This window comes from Mytilus edulis, chromosome 6 (assembly GCF_963676685.1).
Source record: "Mytilus edulis chromosome 6, xbMytEdul2.2, whole genome shotgun sequence".
NCBI classification, from domain to species: Eukaryota; Metazoa; Mollusca; class Bivalvia; order Mytilida; family Mytilidae; genus Mytilus; species Mytilus edulis.
In genome coordinates, this window is record NC_092349.1 from 85,246,354 (window position 1) to 85,274,033 (window position 27,680).

At 32.9% G+C, this 27,680-nt stretch overlaps 1 protein-coding gene and 1 pseudogene across 2 annotated transcripts in view; one reads left to right on the forward strand and one right to left on the reverse strand.

Annotated features, from left to right (window-relative positions):
* The window catches only part of LOC139528757 (carbonic anhydrase 2-like), a 38,504-nt gene that overhangs the window by 3,795 nt on the left and 7,029 nt on the right, over window positions 1-27,680 (forward strand). The window contains exons 2-4 of one of the 2 annotated variants that reach the window (XM_071324943.1): window positions 24,841-24,864; window positions 25,465-25,641; window positions 27,360-27,505. In XM_071324943.1, coding sequence (XP_071181044.1) covers window positions 24,841-24,864; window positions 25,465-25,641; window positions 27,360-27,505 — 347 coding nt within the window. The remainder of the gene's footprint in view (window positions 1-24,840; window positions 24,865-25,464; window positions 25,642-27,359; window positions 27,506-27,680) is intronic. The other variant, XM_071324945.1, reaches the window with a different exon arrangement.
* On the reverse strand, window positions 19,300-19,909 carry LOC139528974 (uncharacterized; annotated as a pseudogene).

The following is a 27,680-nucleotide window of genomic DNA, read 5'->3' on the forward strand; positions in this document are numbered from 1 at the left end:
GCATATGTGTGAGCAAAACTACGGGTACCCCATGTGGAGTCGAATCTGTTGACCCTTCCGGAGCATATGAGATCATCCCTAGACTTGCTACATGTCCCTTCCTAATTGTTTTTTTTTTGTTTTTTTTTTCTTTCAATTTTGTCCCTTTAATAATTTTACTGCTATAGCTAGGAGATTACAATTATACTGACATCCTTTCTCCAAGGGCAATCAGTAGGCTGGCACTTATCAGTAAACATATAAATTAGTAAGAGAGAAATAATAGAAAGGGAATTGTAGCAAGTCTAGATCATCCCCTGTTGGTGGTTTTTTTTTATCAGTCTTTAAATTTCTATGTTGTGTTTGTGTATATACTGTTGTTTTCTTGTGGTCTTTTTCTTTCTTCCTGGGGGTTGTCAGATTATTTAAAGCAGTTGATTTTGACTCCCTTTGGCATTTTTTGCCTCTCTTTTATGCTAAAAATGATATTGTTTTGTAATCAAGAAATGAGATGGGGGCGTACGCGTATTGAGGAATACGAGTCCAGTTGCATATTGATAGTAAATATATACTCAGATTAAAATTTGGTATATTGGTATTCATATAGTGCAAATAACTGATATATATTGGGAAATCAGGGATTTATATTTAGTTATGAAGAGGAGGGACCATGGGGGGATTCTCTAAACTATGCTTGGTTCCTTTCGTTTTGCAGAGACATGCATACGCAAATGTTTACATATACAGGACTTCATTTTATAAAATAGATCTGTAACTGTATAATATGATTATCCAGATTCATGGAAATTAATTTCTAATTTCATTTAAAAGTCAGCAGATCAAATTAACACCAATCTTTTTTTAATGGTTTTAATGCATGGTAGCGAGTAAACACGCAGATCTAATTAAAAGAAATCTGTGTTTTTTTTAATGTTTTTAATGCATGGTAGCAAGTAAATGGACTGCTTGTTTGACTACGGTGTGGATGTTTTCGATTATAAAAATAATCTAAAACGTGACATTCAGCAAATGAGATTACATTTTGTATAATGTTGGAAACAAGTAGAAGTCTGTTGAACTATAGCTAGGAGGTAGGCCTTTACCACACCCTATCAAAAGAGTCAAATAAAATAATCCTGACCGTGATATAGTCCTATAATATAAGTCTTCGTAGGTCTCAAAATTTCTTCAAAAATTATGTTCCTTTTTGCTTTAAACTGAAAAAAAGACGGATATTATCAATCTTTTTTATTTATCCTCAGTTGATAAACTTTTTCTTTCTCACCACATTACTGCAAATACGTGATTTTTCCTTATGAATTTGGATAAATTAAGATTTATTACTATTAAAATCATATATTTTAAGAAAGGTTATATGTCGTTGTTCTCCTCTTATATTTAATGCGTTTCCCTCGGTTTTAGTTTGTTATCCCGATTTTGTTTTTTGTCCATGGATTTATGAGTTTTGAACAGCGGTATACTACTGTTGCCTTTATTTATATGTTCACCCTGAAAAATAAAAAAATAAATGAGAAGGAAGAAAGTCATACATATAACATGAGAAACTGTTGAAATTATGCATCAAAATCATCAAAATTAGTTAAAAAATCTGGTGAACTATTTTGAATGACATTTAGACAGATGTTCAGTTGACATCTTGCATTAAATATGTGTTCTGAGTTATCGGATATTAAACATATTGTGAAGTATGAGATCTTGACTTTTCTGTGGATATTTGATGTTTCATCAACGCATGCTAAGTGTCATCAACATAGTGCTGTGAGATAGGAGGAGGAATTGTTACATCAAAACTCAATTAATATGTTTATTTTATTTTTTTCTGACAAATCTTGGTTCTATGCCGTATAATTATTTAGAGAGGAAATAATCTAAATATAAGAGGAGAACAACGACATACAACGACATACAACTCGATTACCAATATACTAAAAGGACAAATTCAATTAGTACGAAATACACACATTCTACAAATTTAGAAACACGAAGCCAGGCAAAACTGGGGATTATCTTGGGCATTTACATCTTTCATAATGCTGATATCTACACAGCCTCATGTTCTGTATTAAAATCATATACTTAAAAAATATTTTTTTAAAACCCCACTTGATAGGATGAACATGCAAGCCCCTATTGTGAAGGAGACTTTCATATGGTTTTTATGTACCTACAGGGACGCATATAATTAAAAGTAACTCCTAGAATAGAGATCAGACATATACTAGTACTATGTACATGTAGATGTTGACTGTGTAGTGGGATAGATAGCAGCTCGAAGTTTTATTCCGATAGCCATACTGATTAAAGCTTAATTAGAAAAAAATAATTTGTTACGTTATCTTTATTAGCTTACGCAGATGGCCTTGCTCTCAATAATTACCATGTCAAAACAGTAAGTGCATACTACACAGGGTTCTTAGATAATTTATAAGCGGTTAATCTTTTCTGTAAATCGACAAAATATGTTTCAAAAAATTAGTGAACAGAGAATATGATTTTTTTATACATTAATTTTTAAAACTGTTCTGTCTTGAAAGTTATAAAATTCATAGAATTCTTCTATTTTTTGGAGTTATGATTTTAGAATTTTTGTTTTAACTGATTTAAACATTTAATGACATTAAATGATATTAAAAGTTTCAACAATTTTTCGAACATTTCTCTTCTGCAAACCTGGTAATTAATTCTTAAGTTTTATGTACTTATTTTTGCACTTCAAGTTTAGCTTAGATAGTCACTAAATCTGCAGTTGATCAAACTTACCGACGACAGCTTATGTATGACAGTGTAGATGTTGTTTTAACGATTAACAAATACAGATATAGCTTAAGCTTCCTCCATTAATGTCCAGTCTATTGATTCCAACTTCGAGAATTCTTCATCTAACGGGACGGATTGTACCTGATGTTCATATGATGAAATCATAATCTTTCAGTCAGTTTAATTGAAGTCTGGAGCTGGCATGTCAGTTAACTGCTAGTAGTCTGTTGTTATTTATGTATTATTGTCATTTTGTTTATTTTCTTTGGTTACATCTTCTGACATCAGACTCGGATTTCTCTTGAACTGAATTTTAATGTGCGTATTGTTATGCGTTTACTTTACTACATTGGTTAGAGGTATAGGGGGAGGGTTGAGATCTCACAAACATGTTTAACCCCGCCGCATTTTTGCACCTGTCCCAAGTCAGGAGCCTCTGGCCTTTGTTAGTCTTGTATGATTTTTAATTTTAGTTTCTTGTGTACAATTTGGAAATTAGTATGGCGTTCATTATCACTGGACTAGTATATATTTGTTTAGGGACCAGCTGAAGGACGCCTCCGGGTGCGGGAATTTCTCGCTACATTGAAGACCTGTTGTTTTTTATTTGGTCGGGTTGTTGTCTCTTTGACACATTCCCCATTTCCATTCTCAATTTTATTGTTTCAGACATTTGATCCAATGTTAAAAAAGCAGCCTGTCACCTACATAGATTATAATCGATATCACCCCGAGGACGTTAGCCCCATTTACACCTTGATAGTATGGTTAATGCACAATGATAGCTGTTTTATACTTTTAAACGTTGTTTTCATCTTTTTATTGGATTAGGCATACATGCAAGATATCCAATTATATTTAATGGTTTCTAGGTTTATATATTTATGTAAAGCAGTGTTCTCTTATGTTCAAAATTTTGTGTTCTGTCTTTTATCCAAATACTCGTTAGACTGTACAATAATTTTCAAAGTGCAATGTACAAATGATACTTGGTCAAAAGGAGTAGGTTCAGTAAGGCCCCTTTTTGGCCCCAAAATATAACAGTTTTACAAAATTGTTAAAATGTATATCTTTAGTTATACATTGGAAAGTAAAATGCTTCTGCTACATTAATATGGGCTGTTTTTGACAATACAATGCACAAATATTGGGTACTAGCATCATTAAGTCATGCTAAATTACTGAAAACTTTAGCATTTTAGTTAAATTTTAGACGGTTTCCGTGTTAAATGAAAGTTGCCGCATTCGTTTTCATTCTTAATATTGAAATATAAGTTGTATTTGATGATAATACATAACATATATAAAGGTTGTGGATGAACACGGATGCGGCCACTTTCATTTTTGACAAAAACATCTGATAAGTGACATTTTTGGGCATATTTGATAGATTATTCGTATTTCAGCAAGAATCGGAGCGTTTTTAATGAGTAAATCAGTTAAAATCTTTCCCATAAACTTATTGAATCAACTGAAATAGACACTTAAGTGTTTAAAAAGTGTCTAAAATCTTGTTAAAATCTTTCGTCAGATGAACTTGAAATTTGAGGCCAAAATCAGCCCTTACCGAACCTACTCCTTTCTAAAATACTATGAAAATTAAACAGCAACAGCAACACCCTCCCCCCAAAAAAGCCATGAATGTTAATTATTTTTATATGCACTAATCCTTACACCTAACTCAACACAGCGGGAAGAGACTGATGAATGGTGGATGGGTGATCGTTTAAAGTCCATGCATATAAAGGCCTAGGCCGAAGAACATATATGAATATGTACCCAGCTTTGTACTCTCAGCGGGATCTTTCACGTTTTAGCTTAGAAAGCTACAGTTTTTGGGAAGACATGTCACCCTATCAGTCTTTGCTGCTACGTGCCTAGCGAAGAAGCAGCAAACATAATGTTTACGGTCTATGTTTTGATCCGGTCGGGGATCGAACCCACGACCTCCCGCACTCTAGGAGTACATGCTTCCCTGAGACCACCGGGACGGCAAGAAATAAATGGTGTAGCGACGAAAGAAAATACTTCATGATTTTGGATCTTTGCTTAGGTTGTAACTAGATAGTCTGTCGTCCTTGGTTGAAATAGACTAATCCATACGGGAATTATACTTCAAATTACCTAATGAAGGCGTTCAGTATAATTGTCACGTTAATCCCCTCAAATGTGTTTTGAGTGTTTACTATATAATATTATAACACAGGAAAAAATACTGTAACTGTAGTGTGACATAGATTTTTGAAAGTTATTTAAACTTTTATAAGCTGATTCATTAGAGGAAATTACTCGTCAAGAGACAAGTAGCTTTTGTCCCATGTATACATGTATATTTGATCAGTATGAGAATTTTATCTTTATAGAGTTTGAAAAGGACGATCATAAAGGTTTTCGTTGCATTCATAGGTTGACATGCAAAAATGAGTGAAACTGTCAATTATCAAAGATGTGCTTCTACAAAGGGAAATTGTCCTTATCACCTTTCGTTTTTTCATGTTTTTGTCAGTTAAATAAAAGGGGGATATTTCACTTACATTGTTTAAAAAAACCACTTTCAAACTTATGCGAACGACTTTCGAACTCGTGCTCATGACTTTCAAAATATAGGTGCGCACGACTTTCAAAATGGTTAGCACGACTTTTGATCACCTTTCAAAATGGTTGGCACGACTTTCAAATTCGTGTTCTCGGCTTTTTGACCGACAAAGTTTGACTGGCTCTATAAAGACGTGCTCACGAGTATAAATGTCACGCCCACTGTATGTCTATGATATGGAGCGCACTATTTTAAAAGTACTGTACACGAGATTTTTCAAACTGGTGCGCACTAGAATAAATCTCCGGCAAACAACAAACAAATTCACGTTCATTTGCTAATAAATTAGCGATGATAGTATATATATTGCCTACAAAGGAGAAAATGACGAGGGTCACAAAGACAGGTTTTGTATATCAGAACTAGTATTACAGCTTTCAATCGTGGTAGTTGAAAGATTACACGGGAATTATACAACTGTAATAGTTTTTTTGTTTGCAAAACTACTCTTCAGTACGACTATGTAGAAGTAGCGTTTTTATCAGGTTATCTTGTTTTTGGAAGAAATTAATAGAAGGATATGTGATTGATATTTAGACAATATACGTATAGTGTCTTGAAATATGAAATTTATTTGTATGAGGCTTAGAAACGGGAAAATGCGAGGTTCTACCGAGCATTTTCCCGTTTCGTGCCGAATACAAATAAATTTCATATTTCAAGACACTATACGTATATTGTTTTTATACTGAAATCGTTAAAAAAAATAAAAAATTAAAAAAATATGTAACAAATATTGTTAAAAAAAAGTGTTTTGAATTTCCCTCTTGGGGTACCATTTTGGGGTATTTCCCTATGAGCGTAGTCCAGGCGGTAAGACATTGACATATTAAGGGACTAGAAAGGGAAAATGAACTTAATTAATATCATTTGATAAATATGGTATATAAATAACCAATTTGAAGACATAAAAGTTTAAATTCATAAAAGTTTGACCATTGTTACTTCACGTTGTCATGGTCGTGACGTGACGTTGTTGATGAAATACAGTAGTTCCGGTAAGGAGGCGGGGCTTATAGGTTAGTTGAGGTCATTGACGTATAAAGCTAACGTTTGTACGTATAGCTTTATCTATGGAACGCCGTAACTGCCTTATGTTAAAAACTTTCATTATATGATGGTACTTTGACATTATACGATGGAACTTTGACATTATACGATGGTACTTTGACATTATATGATGGTACTTTGACATTATACGATGGTACTATGACATTATATGATGGTACTTTGACATTATATGATGGTACTTTGACATTATACGATGGTACTTTGACATTATACGATGGTACTTTGACATTATACGATGGTACTTTGACATTATATGATGGTACTTTGACATTATACGATGGTACTTTGACATTATATGATGGTACTTTAACATTTTACTTTGCTTTGTCAATTTCGAGTAGCTCGGGTGTCTTCTGCAATTTTTATTTTACATTTTCATATCATTTGGTAATGTTTATTATTAAAAGCAACATAAATCATAATATATTGAAAAAACATTGAGGAAATGGGGAATGTGTCAAAGCGACAACAACCCGACCATAGAGCAGACAACAGCCGAAGGCCACCAATGGGTATTCAATGTAGCGAGAAACTCCCGCAACCGTAGGCGTCCTCAGCTGGCCCCTTAAAATATGTATACTAGTACAGTGATAATTGACGTCATACTAAACTCCGATTTGTACACAAGAAACTAAAATTAAAAGTCATACAAGGCTAACAAAGGCCAGAGGCTCCTGACTTGCGACAGGCGCAAAATTGCGGCGGGGTTAATCATGTTTATTATATATCAACCCTCCCCCTATACCTCTAGCCAATGTAGAAAAGTAAACGCATACAACAATACGCACATTAAGATTCGGTTCAAGAGAAGTCCGAGTCCGATGTCAGAAGATGTAACAAAAGAAAGTAAATAAAATGACAATAATACATAAATAACAACAGACTATTAGCAGTTAACTGACATACCAGCTCCAGACCTCAATTAAACTGATTGAAATATTATGTCTTCATCATATGAATATCAGGCACAATCCCTCCCGTTAGGAGTTTAGTATCATACCATCATAAAATATATGAGAACATAACCCGTGTCATGCCAACAACTGTTTTTTAAATAAATGTGTTTAGTTCCGATGCAAAGACCCTATAAGTTTATCAATATTAAAGCCAAACTATGCAATCTTTAATGACCTGACAACAGTATCGTAACTATATCCCTTCTTAAGAAATCTGTTTAAAGGTTTTGTAAGCTTTTGAGGTGATAACTGACATTTTTGTGCTTTGTAAAGAATATTACCATAAAAGATTGGATGTGAAATACCTGAACGTATAAGATATAAAAAAGAAGATGTGGTATGATTGCCAATGAGACAACTGTCCACAAGAGACCAGAATGACACAGAAATTAACAATCATAGGTCATCGTACGGCCTTCAACAATGAGGAAAGCCCATATCGCACAGTCAGCTATCAAAGGCCCCGAAATGACAACGTAAAACGATTCAAACGAGAAAAACTAACGGCCTTATTTATATAAAAAAAAAATGAACGAAAAACAAATATGTAATACATAAACAAACGACAACCACTGAATTACAGGCTCCTGACTTGGTATAGGCACATATAGAGTCCCCTCATGGAAGTGCCCATATTTGTTGGGGAGCACATTATTTGTACATAGACTATATAACTTACATTACATAAAGCTAATACTAACAATGACCACTGCCCTTTCCTCGATCTTGATATCTATATCACTAACGGAAAGCTGAATACTAAAATTTATGATAAAAGAGATGATTTTTCATTTCCTATCGTTAATTATCCATTTTTAGATGGTGACGTTCCCTTGTCACCATCTTACGGTGTTTATATATCTCAACGTGTACGATTCGCTCGTGAATGTAACAATGTTTTAGATTTTAACGAGAGAAATTTATGTATTGCTGAAAAATTATTACACCAGATTTTTCTATATCACAAACTAGTCAAAACATCTACTAAATTTTGTCATCGGTATAAGGACATCATTCGTAAATATAGCTCAACATGCAGACTTCTTATACGTTCAGGTATTTCACATCCAATTTTTTATGGAAATATTCTTTATAAAGCACAAAGGTGTCAGTATTCACCTCAAAAACTAACAAAACCTTTGAATAGACTTATTAAGAAGGGATATAATTACGATACTGTTGTCAGGTCATTAAAGATTGCATATTTTGGCGTTAATATTGATTCACTTATAGGGTCTTTGCATCGGAACTAAACACATTTATTCAAAAACCAGTTGTTGACATGACACGGGTTATGTTCTTCTCATATATGTTATGATGGTATGATACTAAACCCCTAACGGGAAGGATTGTGCCTGATGTTCATATGATGAAATCATAATCTTTCAGTCAGTTTAATGAAGTCTGGAGCTGGCATGTCAGTTAACTGCTAGTATACTGTTGTTATTTATGTATTATTGTCATTTTGTTTATTTTCTTTGGTTACATCTTCTGACATCAGACTCGGACTTCTCTTGAACTGAATTTTAATGTGCGTATTGTTATGCGTTTACTTTTCTACATTGGCTAGAGGTATAGGGGGAGGGTTGAGATCTCACAAACATGTTTAACCCCGCCGCATTTTTGCGCCTGTCCCAAGTCAGGAGCCTCTGGCCTTTGTTAGTCTTGTATTATTTTAATTTTAGTTTCTTGTGTACAATTTGGAAATTAGTATGGCGTTCATTATCACTGAACTAGTATATATTTGTTTAGGGGTCAACTGAAGGACGCCTCCGGGTGCGGGAATTTTTCGCTACATTAAAGACCTGTTGGTTACCTTCTGCTGTTGATTTTTTCTATGGTCGGGTTGTTGTCTCTTTGGCACATTCCCCATTTTCATTCTCAATTTTATATTTGATTGTTTGTATTAATTAGCTTTAGTTGAAATTGTTAAAAAGTTACTTGAATAAAGAGATTATTTGAATGTTTGAGTATGCTTTTAGATCACAAGCAAAGGTGGGGTAAGTTTATATCAGCACTTATCCTAACCTCAAACAATTGCCCCAATGAACTTGACTTCCATTATGTCTTTTATTTGATGAAGAGAGACATGTTGTTTTAGTCTCTCTCTTTTTTTTTTCAGTGACGCTTGTCCAGGACACACCTTGTTTGTCTTTTGCCCTAGACTTTAGATGTATGGCACATGAGTGTATTGCCAGAATGTGTGTCGTGACCGTCAGGTCAAATAACCGTTTTAGTGTTAACTTGACGTCTCAAGCTTGTTTATATCTTTTTACCTAGGCTGCAGATATTTGACTTTTACACATATGGTGTAAAATAATTGTTGTAACTTTGACACATTTCTTCCATCATAGATAGTGGCAGGGGATGATTTCGTTTAATGGAAATGCAAACAAACAACTTTTGAGTTGATTGATATGAACTATGAAATAATGTATGGGACTTTGTGTACAATGGTGTAGTTCACTTTGTAATATGGGTGCTGTCATCGTAGAAGACTGAACACAGTGTTGTACATGGCAAGCCGTTCTCGTCAAAACTATGTTTAAACCCTTTTTTCGAAAAAAAAATACACACTGAGAATTAAAAACCTAAAATAACACACTGAGATTTAAAAAAATAAAAAACACACACTGAGAATTCAAAATTACACACTGAGATTTTAAAAAGACACACTGAGATGAAATAAATTGAAAAACACACACTGAGAATTGTTAATTACACACTGAGATTTCAAAAATACGCACTGAGATTAATATGCAAATTACTAATGAATATTCATGAGATGAATAATTCAACAGATTTATATCTTGATCTCAAGAACTCTTGTCATTATAATGAAATGCGATTCCTTCAACCAGTAATTAAACATGTGTCCCTTTTCAAAGTCTTCCAACTGTTTCCCTGATTTCGCTGTTAATCTTTTATATTTTTGTTACGTTTATATGCTATAATAGACACTTGAGTAAAAATTTCATTGCATTCTTTTGCAGATTGTTTCAATGTTTTCTTATAATTTTAATAAAGTTTTTCACCATTTGGTTATATTTTGTAATAAGAGTAAGTGGGTATATTTCTAAAGTTTTTTTTATTAATAATTTGAAACCAAATCGCAGGACTAACGAGTTTTGTCCCCTTGTTGTTTTAAGCTTGTAATAGATTCAGATTAAGTATGCTAATAAGTTATGTGCGCATAAAAAGTGCGCACAAATCTCAGTGTGTAATTTTAAATTCTCAGTGTGTAATTTCTAATTCTCAGTGTGTGTTTTCAGTTTATTTATTCTCAGTGTGTCTTTTTGAAATCTCAGTGTGTAATTTTCAATTCTCAGTGTGCGTTTTTCATTTTTGAAATCTCAGTGCGTCTTTATGAAATCTCAGTGTGTAATTTTTGATTCTCAGTGTGTAATTTTCAATTCTCAGTGTGTAATTCTCAATTCTCAATGTGCGTTTTGATGTTTTTAAATCTCAGTGTGCTTTGTTGTAATTCTCAGTGTGTAAATTTTTCGAAAAATAGTTTAAACATAGTTTTGACGAGAACGGCTTGCCGTAGTTGTACATGTATTTGTATGTTTTTATGTTCATAAATGAGCACGAGTGTGTACATAGAGTGAATCCGTACTCTGATTTTGTCAGTCATAATCGAGGTCAAAACAATCTATGTTAGCGATCTTGTGGAAAATATCTTTAACAATAAAATCAAATGCTAAAGAAATGTTCATAATGTTCATAGCAAGGTTCTGACGAAGTGCATCCTAGCCAACACAGGCTATTACAAATTCTAATGCAACAACGTTTGTTACGTTCATTTTGATTGGATAACGTCACTTTCTTACATGGCATCAATTGACAATTGATGCTATGGGACGTACGCGCAAGCGCAGACGGCATATGACAGATTTTAAATACATGTTTTAACGTTGTTTTCTGTCAGTTTCATTAGAATGGAGATAACAATACTGTATTTTAAGCTCCGACGGCATCAATTTGGGATTTGATGGTCGCAAATACCCGTTTACTGTCTCCGTTAACGCGTCGCCAGTAAACTTAATTTGCGACCATCAAATCCCCAATTGATGCCGTCGGAGCTTAAAATACAATACAGTTATCTCCTAAATATAAGATGCTGAAATTTTAAAGATCAACTTGTGTTAATTTATCAAAAAATTTAATTTCTTGTAATAATTCCCAAACACTTTAAATAGTCATTTATTCCAAAGTTTTTATGCATATTTTCACCACACAGAGGAAACTCTTGAATAGTTTCTCCCAATACAACATCAAGGTCATCATCTTTAAGTTCTGAAAATGTACGTATACTCAGATCAAACTGTGCCATTCTTCGATATATTGTACGTTCAGATACAAGTAAAAGCTTTGCAACATCCGAGATCAAAAATCAATCATCAAGTAAATTTTCAAGTGTAGATTTGTCTATGTCAAATATAGGAGGTCCCGAACTTCCTTAAAGTTTCTGTGGTTTGATAGCCTAAAATGTAATACACTCAATTCGAAGCTTAATCATGTCTGCTGTATTTGAAACTCATAGAGCTTCTAATTCATGTCTCGAAAGCATACCCACAATGTTTGGTGGTATCTTTTCTCTTTCAAAATGTACAAACGCATGCTTCAAATCAACCTTCTTCAGTACACTCAATATGAGTGATTACTCCATTTTGTATTTTTCTAATTTCGCATGATTCCTTTTGTCTTTACAAAATGACAAAGTACCATCATATAATGTCAAAGTACCATCATATAATGGCAAAGTACCATCGTATAATGTCAAAGTACCATCATATAATGTCAAAGTACCATCGTATAATGTCAAAGAACCATCGTATAATGTCAAAGTACCATCATATAATGTCAAAGTATCATCGTATAATGTCAAAGTACCATCATATAATGTCAAAGTACCATCGTATAATGTTAAAGTACCATCATATAATGTCAAAGTACCATCGTATAATGTAAGTTTTTAACATAAGGCAGTTACGGCGTTCCATATTTATCTGTATAGTAAAATAGCTGATTGCAGTATAATAAGGATTACACCATTGAATATTATGAATTACGTCAATTTTGATAATTACATGTACAGTGCTAAAGCTTTTTCTGCTGATTCGACAAGATTTGAAGACTCCTGAAGTGTGTTAATCTAACTGATAATGTCTAACATGTGGTAACATTATATTTGATTGGATATCTTGCATTTTCCCTGCTTTATCCATGAATGAGACCAAATTCCTAAATGATATCACCTTCTTAATTATTGCACGATATCCATTTTGCTGCAACCATAATACAGTCTGGTAAATTCGATACAAGTATACCCATTCGTATTGTGCAATAGCAAGAAATTTTCAATTGCACAGTATTGCGCAATAGCAAGAAATCTTCAATTGCACAGTATTGTGCAATAGCAAGAAATCTTCAATTGCACAATATTGCGCAATAGCAAGAAATTTACAATTGCACAGTATTGCGCAATAGCAAGAAATATTCAATTGCACAGTATTGTCCCGTTTTCAAATTGGTTTACATTAAGGTCCAAAGGGTCAAAAATTAAAATTTGTTTGATTTCAACAAAAATTGAATATATGGGGTTCTTTGATATATGCTGAATCTAACCATGTATTTAGATTTTTGACATTTGGGCCCGGTTATCAAATTGGTCCACATTGAGGTCGAAAGGGTCCAAAATTGAACTTTATTTGATTTCATAAAAAATTGAATTTTTGGGGTTCTTTGATATTCTGAATCTAACCATTTTTTATATTTTGGATATTGGCCCATACTAGGTAATTGTCCAATTTAAAACTTTTAAGTTTTTAAGTTTAAAGTTCCTAGACCACATTTTTTCTGTGTCAGAAACCTATGTTGTGCCAACTATTTAATCACAATCCAAATTCAGAGCTGTATCAAGCTTGAATGTTGTGTCCATACTTGCCCCAACTGTTCAGGGTTCGAACTCTGCGGTCGTATAAAGCTGCGCCCTGCGGAGCATCTTGTTAACGTTTAACTTCGATAGTCAGTAAATCTGCAATCGATCAATATACCGATGACAGCTTATGTATGTAAATGTGGTTCTAACGATAAACACATACAGATATATCTTCCTCCAGTAATGTCCAGTTTATTGATTCCGACTTTGAGAAGTCTTCATCAATGCTTGTTTCAGACATTTGATTTAAGGCAGCTTGTCTCCTACATGATACAAGATAATAATCGATATAACCCCGAGGACGTTAGCCCCATTTACACCTTGATAGTATGGTTAATGCACAATGATAGCTGTTTTATACTTTTAAACGTTGTTTTCATCTTTTTATAGGATAAGGCATAAATGCAAGATATTCAATTATATTTAATTGTATTTAGATTTATGTTTATGTAAATCAGTGTTCTCTGATGTTCAAAGTTTCGTGTTCTGACTTTTATCAAAATATATCGTTAGACTGTACAATAATTTCCAAAGTGCAATGTACAAATGATACTTGTTCAAAATTTCTCATTGAAAATACTTTGAAAACTAAACAGCAAAAAAAAAAAAAAAAAATGAATAATGTATATATAGATGTATATTGTAAAAATAGTCCTAACAATGTCAGGTCTCTATCAGCTGTGAACAAATATTAGGGTAAAAGCGATAACAATTTTATAAGATAAAAGATTCCTGACTTTGAACAAAAAATTTTAATGTGACTTAATATAACAGGATACATTTTCGTGTTCAAATGATTTCCAATATAATCCTGGTCGATGGCAGAGAAATTGAAATTTAAAAATAACCCAAATTGAATAAAAGAAGATTTGATAGGTTCTTCGTGTCTGTATTTGAAATAAATAAAAAAAAAAAAAATAAGGCAGGACCATCTTCTCCATTCTTTTTTTTCTTTTTTTTATTATTCTTTATCTTTTTTCTCGCTTCTATGTAATTCAAACGAGAAGACTGGAGACATATATCTGTTAATTTCTGTATCATTTGGTATCTTATGAAGAGTTGTTTCATTGACAATCATACCACGTCTCCCCTTTTTTATATATATATTAGCTCATTATAAAAAACATGACATTGTATAATGACAAAATATAGGAATGACAAGTAGAGGAACGTAAATGCAAAATTGTTAACTTTAACAACTTGTGACTTGGATGGAGAGTTGTCTCATTGGCACTCATACCACATCTTCTTATATCTACAAACTAATAACTATCTAGTTGGGTTTTAATTTATGAATACACAAATCAATATGTATACCGTTAAAAACAGTATTCAAGGATTTAATTTCAGTCTATAGCTGAACAATATTTCAGTAAAACAATATCTATATTTTATTAATTATTGGACATCTATATCTAAAATATAATATCTATTAATTTTATGTGCACTATAATACATATACATAACACATCACAGCGGGACAAGACTGTGATGAATGATGAATGGATAGCTGTTAACGTTTAGTGGCAAGTTAGTTAAATGCACGTAAAGGCAAAAAACAGGGCTACAGTTCCCTGGAAGACGTGTCACACTGTCTGTCTTTGCTCTTACCAATTGATCTACCTAGCGGAAAGACATCAAACACATTTTTATAGTCTATATTTTGAAGAACCCACGACCTTTCGCACTCTAGGAGTACACGCTACCCTGAGACCACCGGAACGACAAGAAATAAATGGTGTAGCGACAAAAGAAAATACTTCATGATTTTGGATCTTAGCTTAGGTTGTAACTAGATAGTCTGTGTCGCCCTTGGTTGAAAGAGACTAATCCATACACAGGAATAGTTGTGAAAAAATATACTTCAAATTACAAAATGAAGGCGTTAAGTATAATTGTCTAATCCCATCAAATGTGTCTTGATAAATATATATATACTTATAAATATAATAATATAACACAGGAAAAAATACTGTAACTGTAGTGTGACATTGATTTTTGAAAGTAATTTAAACTTTTATAAGCTGATTCATTAGAGGAAATTACTAGTCAAGAGACAAGTAGCTCTTATCCCATGTATACATGTTATATTTGATCAGTATGAACATTCTTATTTCTTAAGAAGATTTAAATAGACGACCTTAAAGGTTTTATTTGCAGTCACATACAGGTTTCCATGCCAAATTGAATGTAACTGTCAATTATTCAAAGCTATGCTTCTTCAAAGGAAAACTGTCCTTTTCATCTTTCATTTTTTGTATTTTTTTGTCAGTTTTAACCCTATAACGGAACGTGCTCACGAGTATTTGAGTCTAGTGCACCAGTTTTGAATTATCGAGCACACCAGTTGTAAAAGTCCTGAACATGAGATTTATCAAACTTGTGCACACTTCATTAATAAGTCTCCGGCAAACGATTTTTGTATACAAGAAGGATGAGTGTAGTTTATAATTGTGGTTACGTTTTTGTGTGTGTGTTTGTGTGTGTGTGTGTTTTTTTTTGGGGGGGGGGGGGGGGTATTGAAGTTTTAAGAATTAGTATGTAGTTAAAAGATTACAGGAATCATAACAAACTTCTTTTTTTTTTTGCAAAACTTGTAATCAGTACGACTATGTAGAAGTAGGGTTTTGATCAGATTGTCTTGGATTTTGAAGAAATTAATCAGAGGATATGTGATTGATATTAAGGATTACACCATTGATTATTATGAATTACGTCAATTTTGATAATTACATATACAGTGCTAAAACTTATTCTGCTGATTCGATAAGATTTGAAGACTCCTGACGTGTGTAAATCTAACCGATACTGTCTAACATGTGGTAACATTATCTTTTTATATTAGTTATCGTACATTGTTCATACTTTATCCATAAATGAGACCAAATTCCTAAACGATACCACCTTCTTAATTATTGAACGATATCCATTTTGCTACAACCCTAATATAGTCTGGTAAATCAGATACAAGTATACCCATTCGTTCTAACAATCTCATGGTATCTTTCTGTATTATATTTTGAAATTATAAGTGCATTCGGAGACATTTATAATTGATTGATTGGTTTTGGTGTTTAACAAAATTTTAGAACTCTTGGCTATATCACAGCCAGTTTGTATTGGTAGATCAAGCCCTAGTACCGGAGTGAACCTCTGAACTTTCGCAGTAAACTGGTCCATTAGATCTGACTTATACAAAACTGGTCCATTAGATCTGACTTATACAAAACTGGTCCATTAGATCTGACTTATACAAAACTGGTCCATTAGATCTGACTTATACAAAACTGGTCCATTAGATCTGACTTATACAAAACTGGTCCATTAGATCTGACTTATACATATCGACAATGAGCAGGGTTCGAAATCACAACCTCTGTGTTGAAAGGCTAGTTATCATTGTGTAGAGGAACTGATAAGACCTGTATGGCATTTATGTGGTTATTCCATTTTACTATTTGGCTGCATTTGGTTGTTGTTTCGTTGTGTATTTTTTTATTCTTATGATTACAATTCATTAATGGCAAATATTTAATACAAATTCAAGACATAAACACGTTAAAACCTGTGTTGAAGGGTAAGGCATTTGGGTTGTCACTGAACAACGAGAATACATTTGTAATTTTTACCCCTTACAACAGACCATCTAATTAAAACTATGTTTCAGTTTGTAATAAAGGTCAACTGGGTTAGAGATTGAGCAAAAAAGCTATTCTAATATATTTGAAAACGTTTTTTTTTTTTAAAGATTTTTGTGTCAAACAGTTAAACCCCTAATTTTTAAGTATTTTCAAAACTATCAAAATTCAGAGAAAATATCTTTCACATCTTTAATTAATAATAATACTTTGTTGTTGTTAAAAGTAATATAGCAAAAATACCGACTCCATAAAGAATTCAAAGGTTTAGTCCTTCAAGTGTCAAATGTCAAAATCAAAAGCTGAAACACATCAATAAAACATCTTGCTTAACATTTGTTTTTTTTTCTAATACCCGTAACGTTGATTATTGAAAATTAATCTGTACAAGACAATAGTGATAGGACATTCGGTATAATAAATTAAATAACACATAGATGAGAGGGTGATAGAGCAGATTGGTACCCCTCGAAAAAAACAGTGTCAACCTTGGTTTCGCCGCGGTTGACAAAAGAGGGACGAAAGATATCTAAGGGACAGTCAAACTCATAAATCTAAAACAAACTGACAACGTCATGGCTAAAAATGAAACAGACAAATGTTTTCTCGGGGTAACAATCTGCTCTATCACCCTGGCAGCTGTATGTTATTTATATATTGACATGTCTTTTTTTTTTATAATGAATTCAACTTTAATTAATTTAGGCCAAATGATAGTTGAACAATCCGTATTCAATTTATAATATGACTTCCTACTTTTATTTTTTTTCTCGATTTAATTATAAATCATAATAGATCCACATCCGCATATCTAACATCCGCATCCAGGATGTTATACTCTATGACTAAGCATACATCTCTAGTTTCCTCATCACAGCGGACACAAAAGTATAAGGGATATAGTATTCATTTGGACCAATGATATTACGTAAAGTTTTATTCTTATGTGTTTGATAATAACTCTCATCGTGTATGCCAAACCTTGTGGGAAGGCCAATCTTTAAAAGATTTTAGAGTCTCAATACAAAAGAACATACAAAAAACCCGAACACAAATACAAGAAACACAACAGAACAATCTCAAAGTTTTAAGGGATACTTTTCCTGAAAAAAATCCAAAAGTTTATGATCGAATAAAATAAAAGATATATCCTCCACGTGTAGGAGATGATTGATCTGGGATGCTCCTCCGGAAGTGATTACAAAAAATGTACGACAATTGCAAAGTATCCATGGTTATCTGTGACACAGATATGTCATAATGATCATCATACATCTAGTGATTGTGTCCTTTTAAATTAAGGAAGACTTCAACGTTACAAATTGGAACCATAACTTTATATGGTTTTATCGTATAAAAGAACCCTCTATCACGGAAATCATGATAAGAAATGCAAGCCCTGGAATATTGTATCAACTGAGATATATACTCCTTTTGTTTTGCAGGCGTTAAAATGTTGCTATATAATAATGGAAAGTTCACAAAATTGGTACGGGGAAATCATTTTCTTTTGTGAATCTTAAATTTCATTCACCAGGCTCTATCGAAAGCATAAAAGATATACGATTTACAGGGAAAAGTTCAAATTATATGAATACGATATTTTAATTTTTGTGTATTTTATATCTCAAAGGGTGGGATACGGTATCTAAATGTGATCACATGACCTAAGCTTCCAAGCGATAGTAAGAGCGAATGACGCCCTTCAATAATTGATAAAAACATATTTAAAGATATCAAAATTAAGATGATTAAAGAAGTTCATTACACACACCCAACATACCACTCAATGCCGAAATTAAAATTCTCAAGCCTCTTATATACATAGAGTGGTTCTTAAAATACTCGTGTATACTTAAAATATTTGGCAGAGACCTGAAGTACATAAACTTACACCAGATACTGATAAACCTTGTTACATATCTAAAACGTAACAATGTATAAAGATTAAGCTAGATCCTATCAGCTTTAATAACAATTACTGCTATGTCTAGCTTCATACCTTCAAGGACAAGGTACGTTTTGGAATAGTTGTTGTTTTGAGGTAGTAATGTATACACACCAAGAAGAAGATGAGTAGTACAGTATCATTATATAAATCTGTATTGCCAAATTACACCCATAAGAGTCAAGCAATACAATCAAACAATCAAACAATGTTATACAATACAATGCAATACAAAGAAATACAATACATAGAATAATAGAACATATTAGAGTTCAATTATAAACTTGTGTAAAAAAACACACATTATATAGTTGCTAGTCAAAGTATTCATCACTTTTGATAGAAAAAAAATCAATTGTGGTACTTACTTATTCAAACTCTCGCGTCCTTTATTGGTAATAACATATGATTTTCAAAGGGAGTTGGATTGTTGGAGGGGGAGGAGGACGATTGGGTTGGTGGAGGGGAAGGAGGACGATTGGATTGTTGGAGGGGGAGGAGGAAGATTGGGTTGTTAGAGGGGAAGGAGGACGATTGGATTGTTGGAGGGGAAGGAGGACGATTGGGTTGTTGGAGGGGAAGGAGGACGATTGGGTTGTTGGAGGGGGAGGAGGATGATTGGGTTGTTGGAGGGGGAGGAGGACGATTGGGTTGTTGGAGGGGGAGGAGGACGATTGGGTTGTTGGAGGGGAAGGCGGACGATTGGGTTGTTGGAGGGGAAGGAGGACGATTGGGTTGTTGGAGGGGGAGGAGGACGATTGGGTTGTTGGAGGGGAAGGCGGACGATTGGGTTGTTGGAGGGGGAGGAAGACGATTGGGTTGTTGGAGGAGGAGGAGGAGGACGATTGGGTTGTTGGAGGGGGAGGAGGACGATTGGGTTGTTGGAGGGGAAGGAGGACGATTGGGTTGTTGGAGGGGGAGGAGGACGATTGGGTTGTTGGAGGGTAAGGAGGACGATTGGATTGTTGGAGGGGGAGGAGGACGATTGGGTTGTTGGAGGCGAAGAAGGACGATTGGATTGTTGGAGGGGGAGGAGGACGATTGGGTTGTTGGAGGGAGAGGAGGACGATTGGGTTGTTGGAGGGGAAGGGGGACGATTGGATTATTGGAGGGGGAGGAGGACGATTGAGTTGTTGGAGGGGGAGGAGGACGATTTTTTTAAATTGTCGAGCGAACTGAATAAGCTTGTCTGTCTAATAACAGCTGAAAAACGTATTTTGTCGACAAAAAAAAACCCATCCACGAGCGTAGAAACATTCTGTTTGATTGCGTAATTGACTTGATTTTAGAAAGATTCATTCAGTACATATATCTGGCAGCAGGAAATTTGTTTAAACAATTTAAATAATCTGAATATTTCATTCTTGAAAAAAAAAATACCAGAAGAACTTAATTATAAACATAGACCATCTTGTTTAGTGTGTAACTGTTGATCGTCAGATAAATTCCTTCTTAGACAAAGTTCTCTTGTTCAGCTTAAACGTTTCTAATATATTGGTTCAAAACAACATTTAATGTTCTAAAATCAAATATTTTATTTACTTTAATAACAACTATATATATAGAAGATATTTTCGTATTTGCTAAAAATGCTTAAAGAATTAGAAATTAAAGTATATATATCAGTTCTTAAAAGTATATAGTACCAGATGCTATTCTGATAAATCTTTTGCAATCAATGAGGATCTGTTCACGGTACAGTAGTTGTTATTTACTCGTAGAAGTTAAAATAGTACATATTTATGAGAAAAAAAACCCAAACAAACTGAAAAGAACTATAATGACTGTAAGCTAATTGCTGAATCTTTATTATATAAGACTAAGAAGAGGTTATATAATTGCTAATGAGATAACTATCCAGCAGGCATCAAAGGACGCAGATATAAGCAAGTATAGGTACCATACTACCTTCAAACATGCTGTAAAGTTAGTTATGAAAGATTTATCCCCCCTTAAAAAACAAAATGTTAGACTAATTCACAGAGAGAAAAAATCTCATACCTCTATAAAGGATATTAAAAACATATCTTAAGTCTGTAAAACATATTTCAATTTACTCCTGCTCCTTTGATTTTTCACACAATGTTGTATCTAGGCTATATCTTGTTGCAAATATAAAATTTATTCAAAAACTGCAGTACAAGATACTCATATTTGTAAAAGTGTCCACCAAAATACTACTGAAATAATTTGGCTAATGATTTGTTCCCCGTCATATTTCTCTGATATTTTAGTATTTTACTACTGTCATCCGGAAGCTGTTATCGTTAATTATCATGTATTCCCAATTACATAACTCATTAGATAATGATTCTAGAAGATTTGAACGTTTAATAGATATTACGGAATGTCAAATGAATTGATAAATGTAATCGTTTTGATGGAGAGAAAGGGTATCTGCTGTAGCAAAAAGAAGATGAAAAAGAACTTTTCTACTGTACATTGTTCTGCTTCAGTGATCTTTGTTTTTTCAGGTGCATTAAATGTACCTATTGAACTAGCAATACCTTTGAACAGTTGTATTGAACTCATTTTGACTGCTGTTTTTTGTTGTTTTTGTCCGTTTACTTTTTAAACTTACATTATTGGTGTGACAAAATGTGTGCAATGCTTTAGTAAATTGTATTTTTCTGCGGATTGTGTCGTAAAACGTAAATGGAAAGAAATGTGGATGTTAATGACAAATCAAAAAAAAAAAAAAAAAAAAAACCATAAAAAAAAGTCTTTAGAATTTTAACCAATAGAAATCAGCATTGCATGATACAATTCATCATTTTAATCAGAGTAGTTGGATTTCAATTCAGAATGATATAGAACCTTAGTAAGATTGAAAAATAACAATTTGAAAAAAGTTACTTGTAACTTACAAATATGATATGCCAACATGAAAATTCAACGCATTATTGACGAATATCTACAAATTGTATATTCTATTATACCACCAATCACTACAGTGGTCAACAGTCTTGTATTGATTGTACGTAAGCTAATCTGTCGTAACCACAGTATATTGATTATGTAAAAGCAATCAAAGATAAGTACCATATGTAAAGACGAACTTCTTACTACAGAGTCTTGTACATCCATGATAATCTTCTGATTATTGGTTTTGACTTCTGTAATACTGATCGGTCAATATTGTCAAAGAACGCAATATTATATGTTTCTTATATAAAGATCGATAGTCCTTTAGAAATTGTTCGTTTAACTCACAAGTGACTCGATGTCTTCTACTGAAAATATTTGATGCAGAAGAAACGGTGGCGATAGCCAGAATTTTCATAAAGAAGGCATGGAAATAACTGCTTAAATCACGATGTATGAATATGGATATTGTTTTGTGTTTACAGGAAAACATATTAATGGATTTATATCTATTGCGGCCTACATCAATCACAAATCAGTAAATCGTGGTTAGGGTTGATTCGTTGTAGTTTCGTATGTAATTTTGAATGTTTATATATTTCCTATATCATACTAGTATTGTTACGATGTATCATAACAAAGACTAGGTTAGTAAGGCTAGATGAGATGCATATATTAGATGACATATACAAGTACACCCAGATTTATGCGGTTTTTAAGTGTGCATTAAATTTTAGATTTTGTTTACTTCATGTGGACCATTGTAAAATCTTAAACAGCTGCATTCTTACAAGTCCCTATCACAATTACAGAATGTAACCTCGACAAAGCATACAAATCACTCGAAATTAACATTAAGAGTCGTTATGTTATTTATCTTTGATAATATATAGCAATCATTATATAAATATTCCATAACCGTAGGTATATATTAAATGAATTAGTAGGTCATCCAATATATTTCCTATTGTTTATTTTCTGTATATCACTACTGTTATAAATTAGACGTGCGTTTAAAGATGTGCTATTTTTACCTATATAGTATATACCACGATATTTTCTTGTCATTGTTGTCCGAATTCCATTCCACAAGACATCAACTGTCACCAGTGGAATATAAAGTAGACGTGTTTTAAAAATCTGCAATTTTTACTTATGCCATTATGTTTAATTTTTTCTTTATCTTTGCTGTCCGAAATTCCATTGCACTTGTTATGTATTTCGCGAGGTATTTCGCCGCTGGAACGCAAAGTAGACGCCCAAATTTATAAATTCTATTTTCATGTTCTATCTAAAATACTGCTGGTGATCTATTTTAGACCCCTAGGGTATCATAATATCAGAAGTCATTATGACGTTTTTGTTTATTTGACGAAATTCTACTAAGAGCTAAACTTTGAAAAAATTATTATATTATATATATACTTTTCTAATTTAAGGAACATTTAGAGTTTGACATATTAATTATTACTAACACCTAACTATAGAACTGTTCATTACTGTTTGAATTTTGACCTCTATACGTCTTTTTGTTTCTTGTATGGTTATTGTCTCATCAATGTATAGTTCAAGTGTCCTTTCATTTACACGTGCTTGCGATATTAGTTTGGCATTGTCATGCATATAAAAAAATCTTTAATATGCCAAGTACTGTCTGTATTTTAAAACAACCATAAAACGTTATGGTTAAATACAATGATTTAGCATAATTTGAAGGATTTTATTCCTTATATAACGTCTGGGTAATATTGTTATAACTTTGCTCGCCCTCTTTGTCTTTGAAAGTTATGCATATTTTTTTAAGTCAAGAGGAACTTTTATGACTATTGAAAAGTCTTAAACAGCATTAGATAAACATTTTGATCCTTATTTTACATTTAAATTTTTTGTTGCTATTTGAGAAGGAATATGTTTCTAATAAAAGTGTTTTAATCATGTTTATTTATGCAAAATAAAAGCATATCTAACCTTGAAGCGGGTCACATCATCGATTAAGTACCAAGGAACCCGTGTCGTTTGAATTTTGAATGAGCTCTACTTGCAAATAATTGCAATTTGATCTCTGATCCACAAATACATAACGCAAACATGCTATAAAATTTAACATCGAAAAACCTTCAGGTGTCTGCCGAATAAGAAATATAATACATCAAGAATAAAGAATAGAAATTACATAAAACATTTCATTACATAGATTACCTTAACAGCTTGAACGAGATACCAACAGATATGTCCCATTTAATTGCCATTTATCGTACCACGGTTTGACCGCGATATCCAGAGATATATCCCATTCCATTGCCATTTGTCGTACCAACAATCCGAGTTTGTTCATGGCTTATAACTGAATTTTTGCTAGAAATAAGGAAAACTTGTTAAGAGCATTTGAATACAAAAACAAGTTTTTGATGTTCAATTGTTGTCGTTTGTTGATGTGGTACATAAGTGTTTCTCGTTTCTCCTTTTTTATATTGATTATACCGTTGGTCTTCCCGTTTGAATTGTTTTAAACTAGTCATTTTTGGGTCCTTTATAGCTTGCTGTTCGGTGTGAGCCAAGGCTCCGTGTTGAAAACCGTATTTTGACCTATAATGTTTTAATTTTACAAATTGTGACTTGGACGAGAGAGTTGTCTGATTGACATTCAGACCACATCTTCTTATATCTACTAGCTCCAACATTAGTTTTTGAAGTCTTTATCGTTGCTTTGTTCCCTAACGTCAATGCCAGCGACTTAGTATTATGATTTCAATCTCGGTACCACAGTATGTTTCTTGAGTTTTTTTTACTTAGCCTAAAGCATATTATTTGCATATTTTAAAAATACTATTGTCGTGAAACGCCAACTGATGGTAAAAAATACATATTCCACCACTTTTTACATGCATTCTATAGATTTATAGATTTTCGTTGATAAGAAATGCTAATTGTAGAAAAATATCGATATTCAGATGCATGTAAGGACTTTCAATGCGTGCACAATTTCATGAAAATTTAAAATACCGCTTATAAATAATATTTAATTATTTTATGCTTACTTTATCGTTACATTTTTTATATTTTAGAATGGGGTTACAGTTCACCATATGGTAGGTTCTTATTTATTGTACAGCTAGTATTTATCAATGAAATATTCATACAAAGTTTTAGATAAAACAATGAAATATTCATACAAAGTTTTAAATAAAACAATGAAATATTCATACAAAGTTTTAAATAAAATATCTATAAATATAGTATATTTATTAAAGTCGCTGACAGTTGGTATAGACATTATTATATTATAGTATATAAGTTTATCATCTATTTTCTCTTATATGTTTTTATCTCCCCTTGTTCGTCTTTAAAAAGAGCATCACTAACATCTCATAAAAACATTTGAACAACAATAATGTGTCCATAGTACACGGATGCCCCACTCGCGCGATCATTTTCTATGTTCAGTAAACAAGTACTTTATATCAAATGAACTTGAATCCCCAATCGTTCGTGATATTGTGAAATATAATTGACGTGACCACTTGCCAATACACAAGCAGTAATTAAATATTTTTCTGTTCATTTGAAGAAAACAAACAACCGACAAGACAACGTTTAACATAGAGAAATAACTTGCTTTATAAATTAAGTAAAATAATAAATATATATTTAGAGATGAGTTAAGTTTTTTTTCTATTTTTAATCTACAGGGCCATCAAACTGGACGACATTACATGGCAATGAGGCTTGTGATCGGAGGGCACAATCACCAATAGACATTCCAGATGCTATGAACGCTCAATATGACGAAGGACTGGTACCGTTTACAGTCATGGGATTTGGAAAGAAAACAAACCAGTTAAAACTTATCAACAATGGACATACAGGTAAGCTGTAGTGTTTTTTTTTTATTTTGACGAAAAACTTAGAATTTCATGTAACTCCATTAAAGTATCTATCTGCTTAAAAATTAAACACGTTGAGCAGACGTCTTATCAAACAAAAATTACACTCAAAAGTAAAATCGCGAAAAAACCGAACGCCGAGTAAAATTCAAAACGGATAGTCCCTAATCAAATGACAAAATCAAAAGACCAAATACATCAAAGAATGGATAACAACTATCATATTCCTTATGTTCTTATGTAAAAAATGGTGGATTAAATTTGGGTTTAAAGCTAGCTAAACCTCTCACTTGAATATACAGAAATATACCATTTCAAATACACTGTAAAAGATTCAAATACACTGTAAAAGAAATTAGGAAGATATCGGAGAGAAATATAAAAGTTTCACAGAATGACCACAAATAATGAAAACAAGATCAAAAATCAAAAATCAAAAAATATATTTTATTGTCAATTAAAGACGCCCATTACAGGCAGAATAATCACAAGTTAAATTTGGTACAATGATTACAAAATGATTACAATTATTTGAGTACAATTAAATCAATGATTACAATGAAGAAGAAAGGATAAAAAAATCTCCATCATGCATTACGTTATTCCACAGAAAAATAATTATTGACCGAGACGAACCATACTTAAACCGTAGGTGGACTCCTATTCAGGTGCTGCGGGGCGATATGCAGTTTCTTATCCCAAAGAGACATCCATCAGCTCTACAAGTTCAACACGGTGATAAGTTTCAAACGAAGAAATAAAGTTAGAAAGATATATGATATGTAAATGTGTTCACAAGATAAATGTAAAGACAAAACAACTAATGTGTATAACCAAGAAGGTTATGCGAACTTAACCCTATAAAAAAACCTCTCTAATATAAACTGCATATCCTTAATGTTTAAATGAAAGGGTAAATAAACAGTCTTTTACAATGACAATAGACATGTGTATTGAAGCAATATATATTGGGTTGTCAAGGTAATTTACTTATACCACATGCAAAGAGAGCAACCTTTTTAAACCCTTAAAGTTGTTTTACTATTGCCATGCCGCAGTTTTTTTCTTTCAATTGACATACATGTATACTTCACCCAAAAAGAAAAAAAGAATACAGAACTCCGAGGAAAATTCCGGACGGAAAGTACCTTGTCAAAAGAAAAACAGCTGTCATATTCCTAATTTGGAACAGACATTTTCTTGAATAGAAAAAAGTAAAATCACAAAAATACTGAACTCCGAGGAAAATTCGAAACGGAAAGTCCCAAATCAAATGATAAAACACACCAAACGAATGGACACATATTCCTGACTTGGTACAGGCATTTTCAAATGTAAGTAATGGTGGATTGATCCTGGTTTTATAGCGCTAAATAAGGGCAACAGTAGTACAATGCTGTTCGAAAATTTATAACTCGATTGAGAAAAAAACCCCTCTCACTTGTACGACAGTTGCATCAAACTCCATTATATTGACAACGATGCGTGATGGTAGATGAAACATGGTTTCAGTTATCTTAACCTCCCACGTGTATGGTAGTTACGTTAAATTCCATTATACGGACACTGATGTGCAAACAAAACAAGCAGCCTGATAGGTAAAAATGTCAAAAATAGTGGTAAAGCAGTAAATATTATTCTTGACTTAAGAACTTGTTCTGATTAAAATTCATCATGAATTATTCTTTTTTACATGGCAGCTCAACTTAACATACTTGGAGATTTAAAAGTATCAGGCGGAGGCTTATCAGGAACATTCAAAACTGCTCAATTACATTTCCACTGGGGCAGTAGCAGTATGAAAGGCTCAGAGCATCTACGCAACACAAAGGCTTTCCCCTTAGAGGTAAAGAACATATTAGCTTCATGAAAGAAATTCTTATTGTTGTGTGGCTTGATAGCGTTCATAAGTCGCTAGCGATACACAGGTATCACCTTTAGTCGTTTGTATCTTCGTCTTCATTCACGTCACACCTTTTCTTCAGTTCCGAGTGAAACGGTGCTGGTAATTATAAGATAAA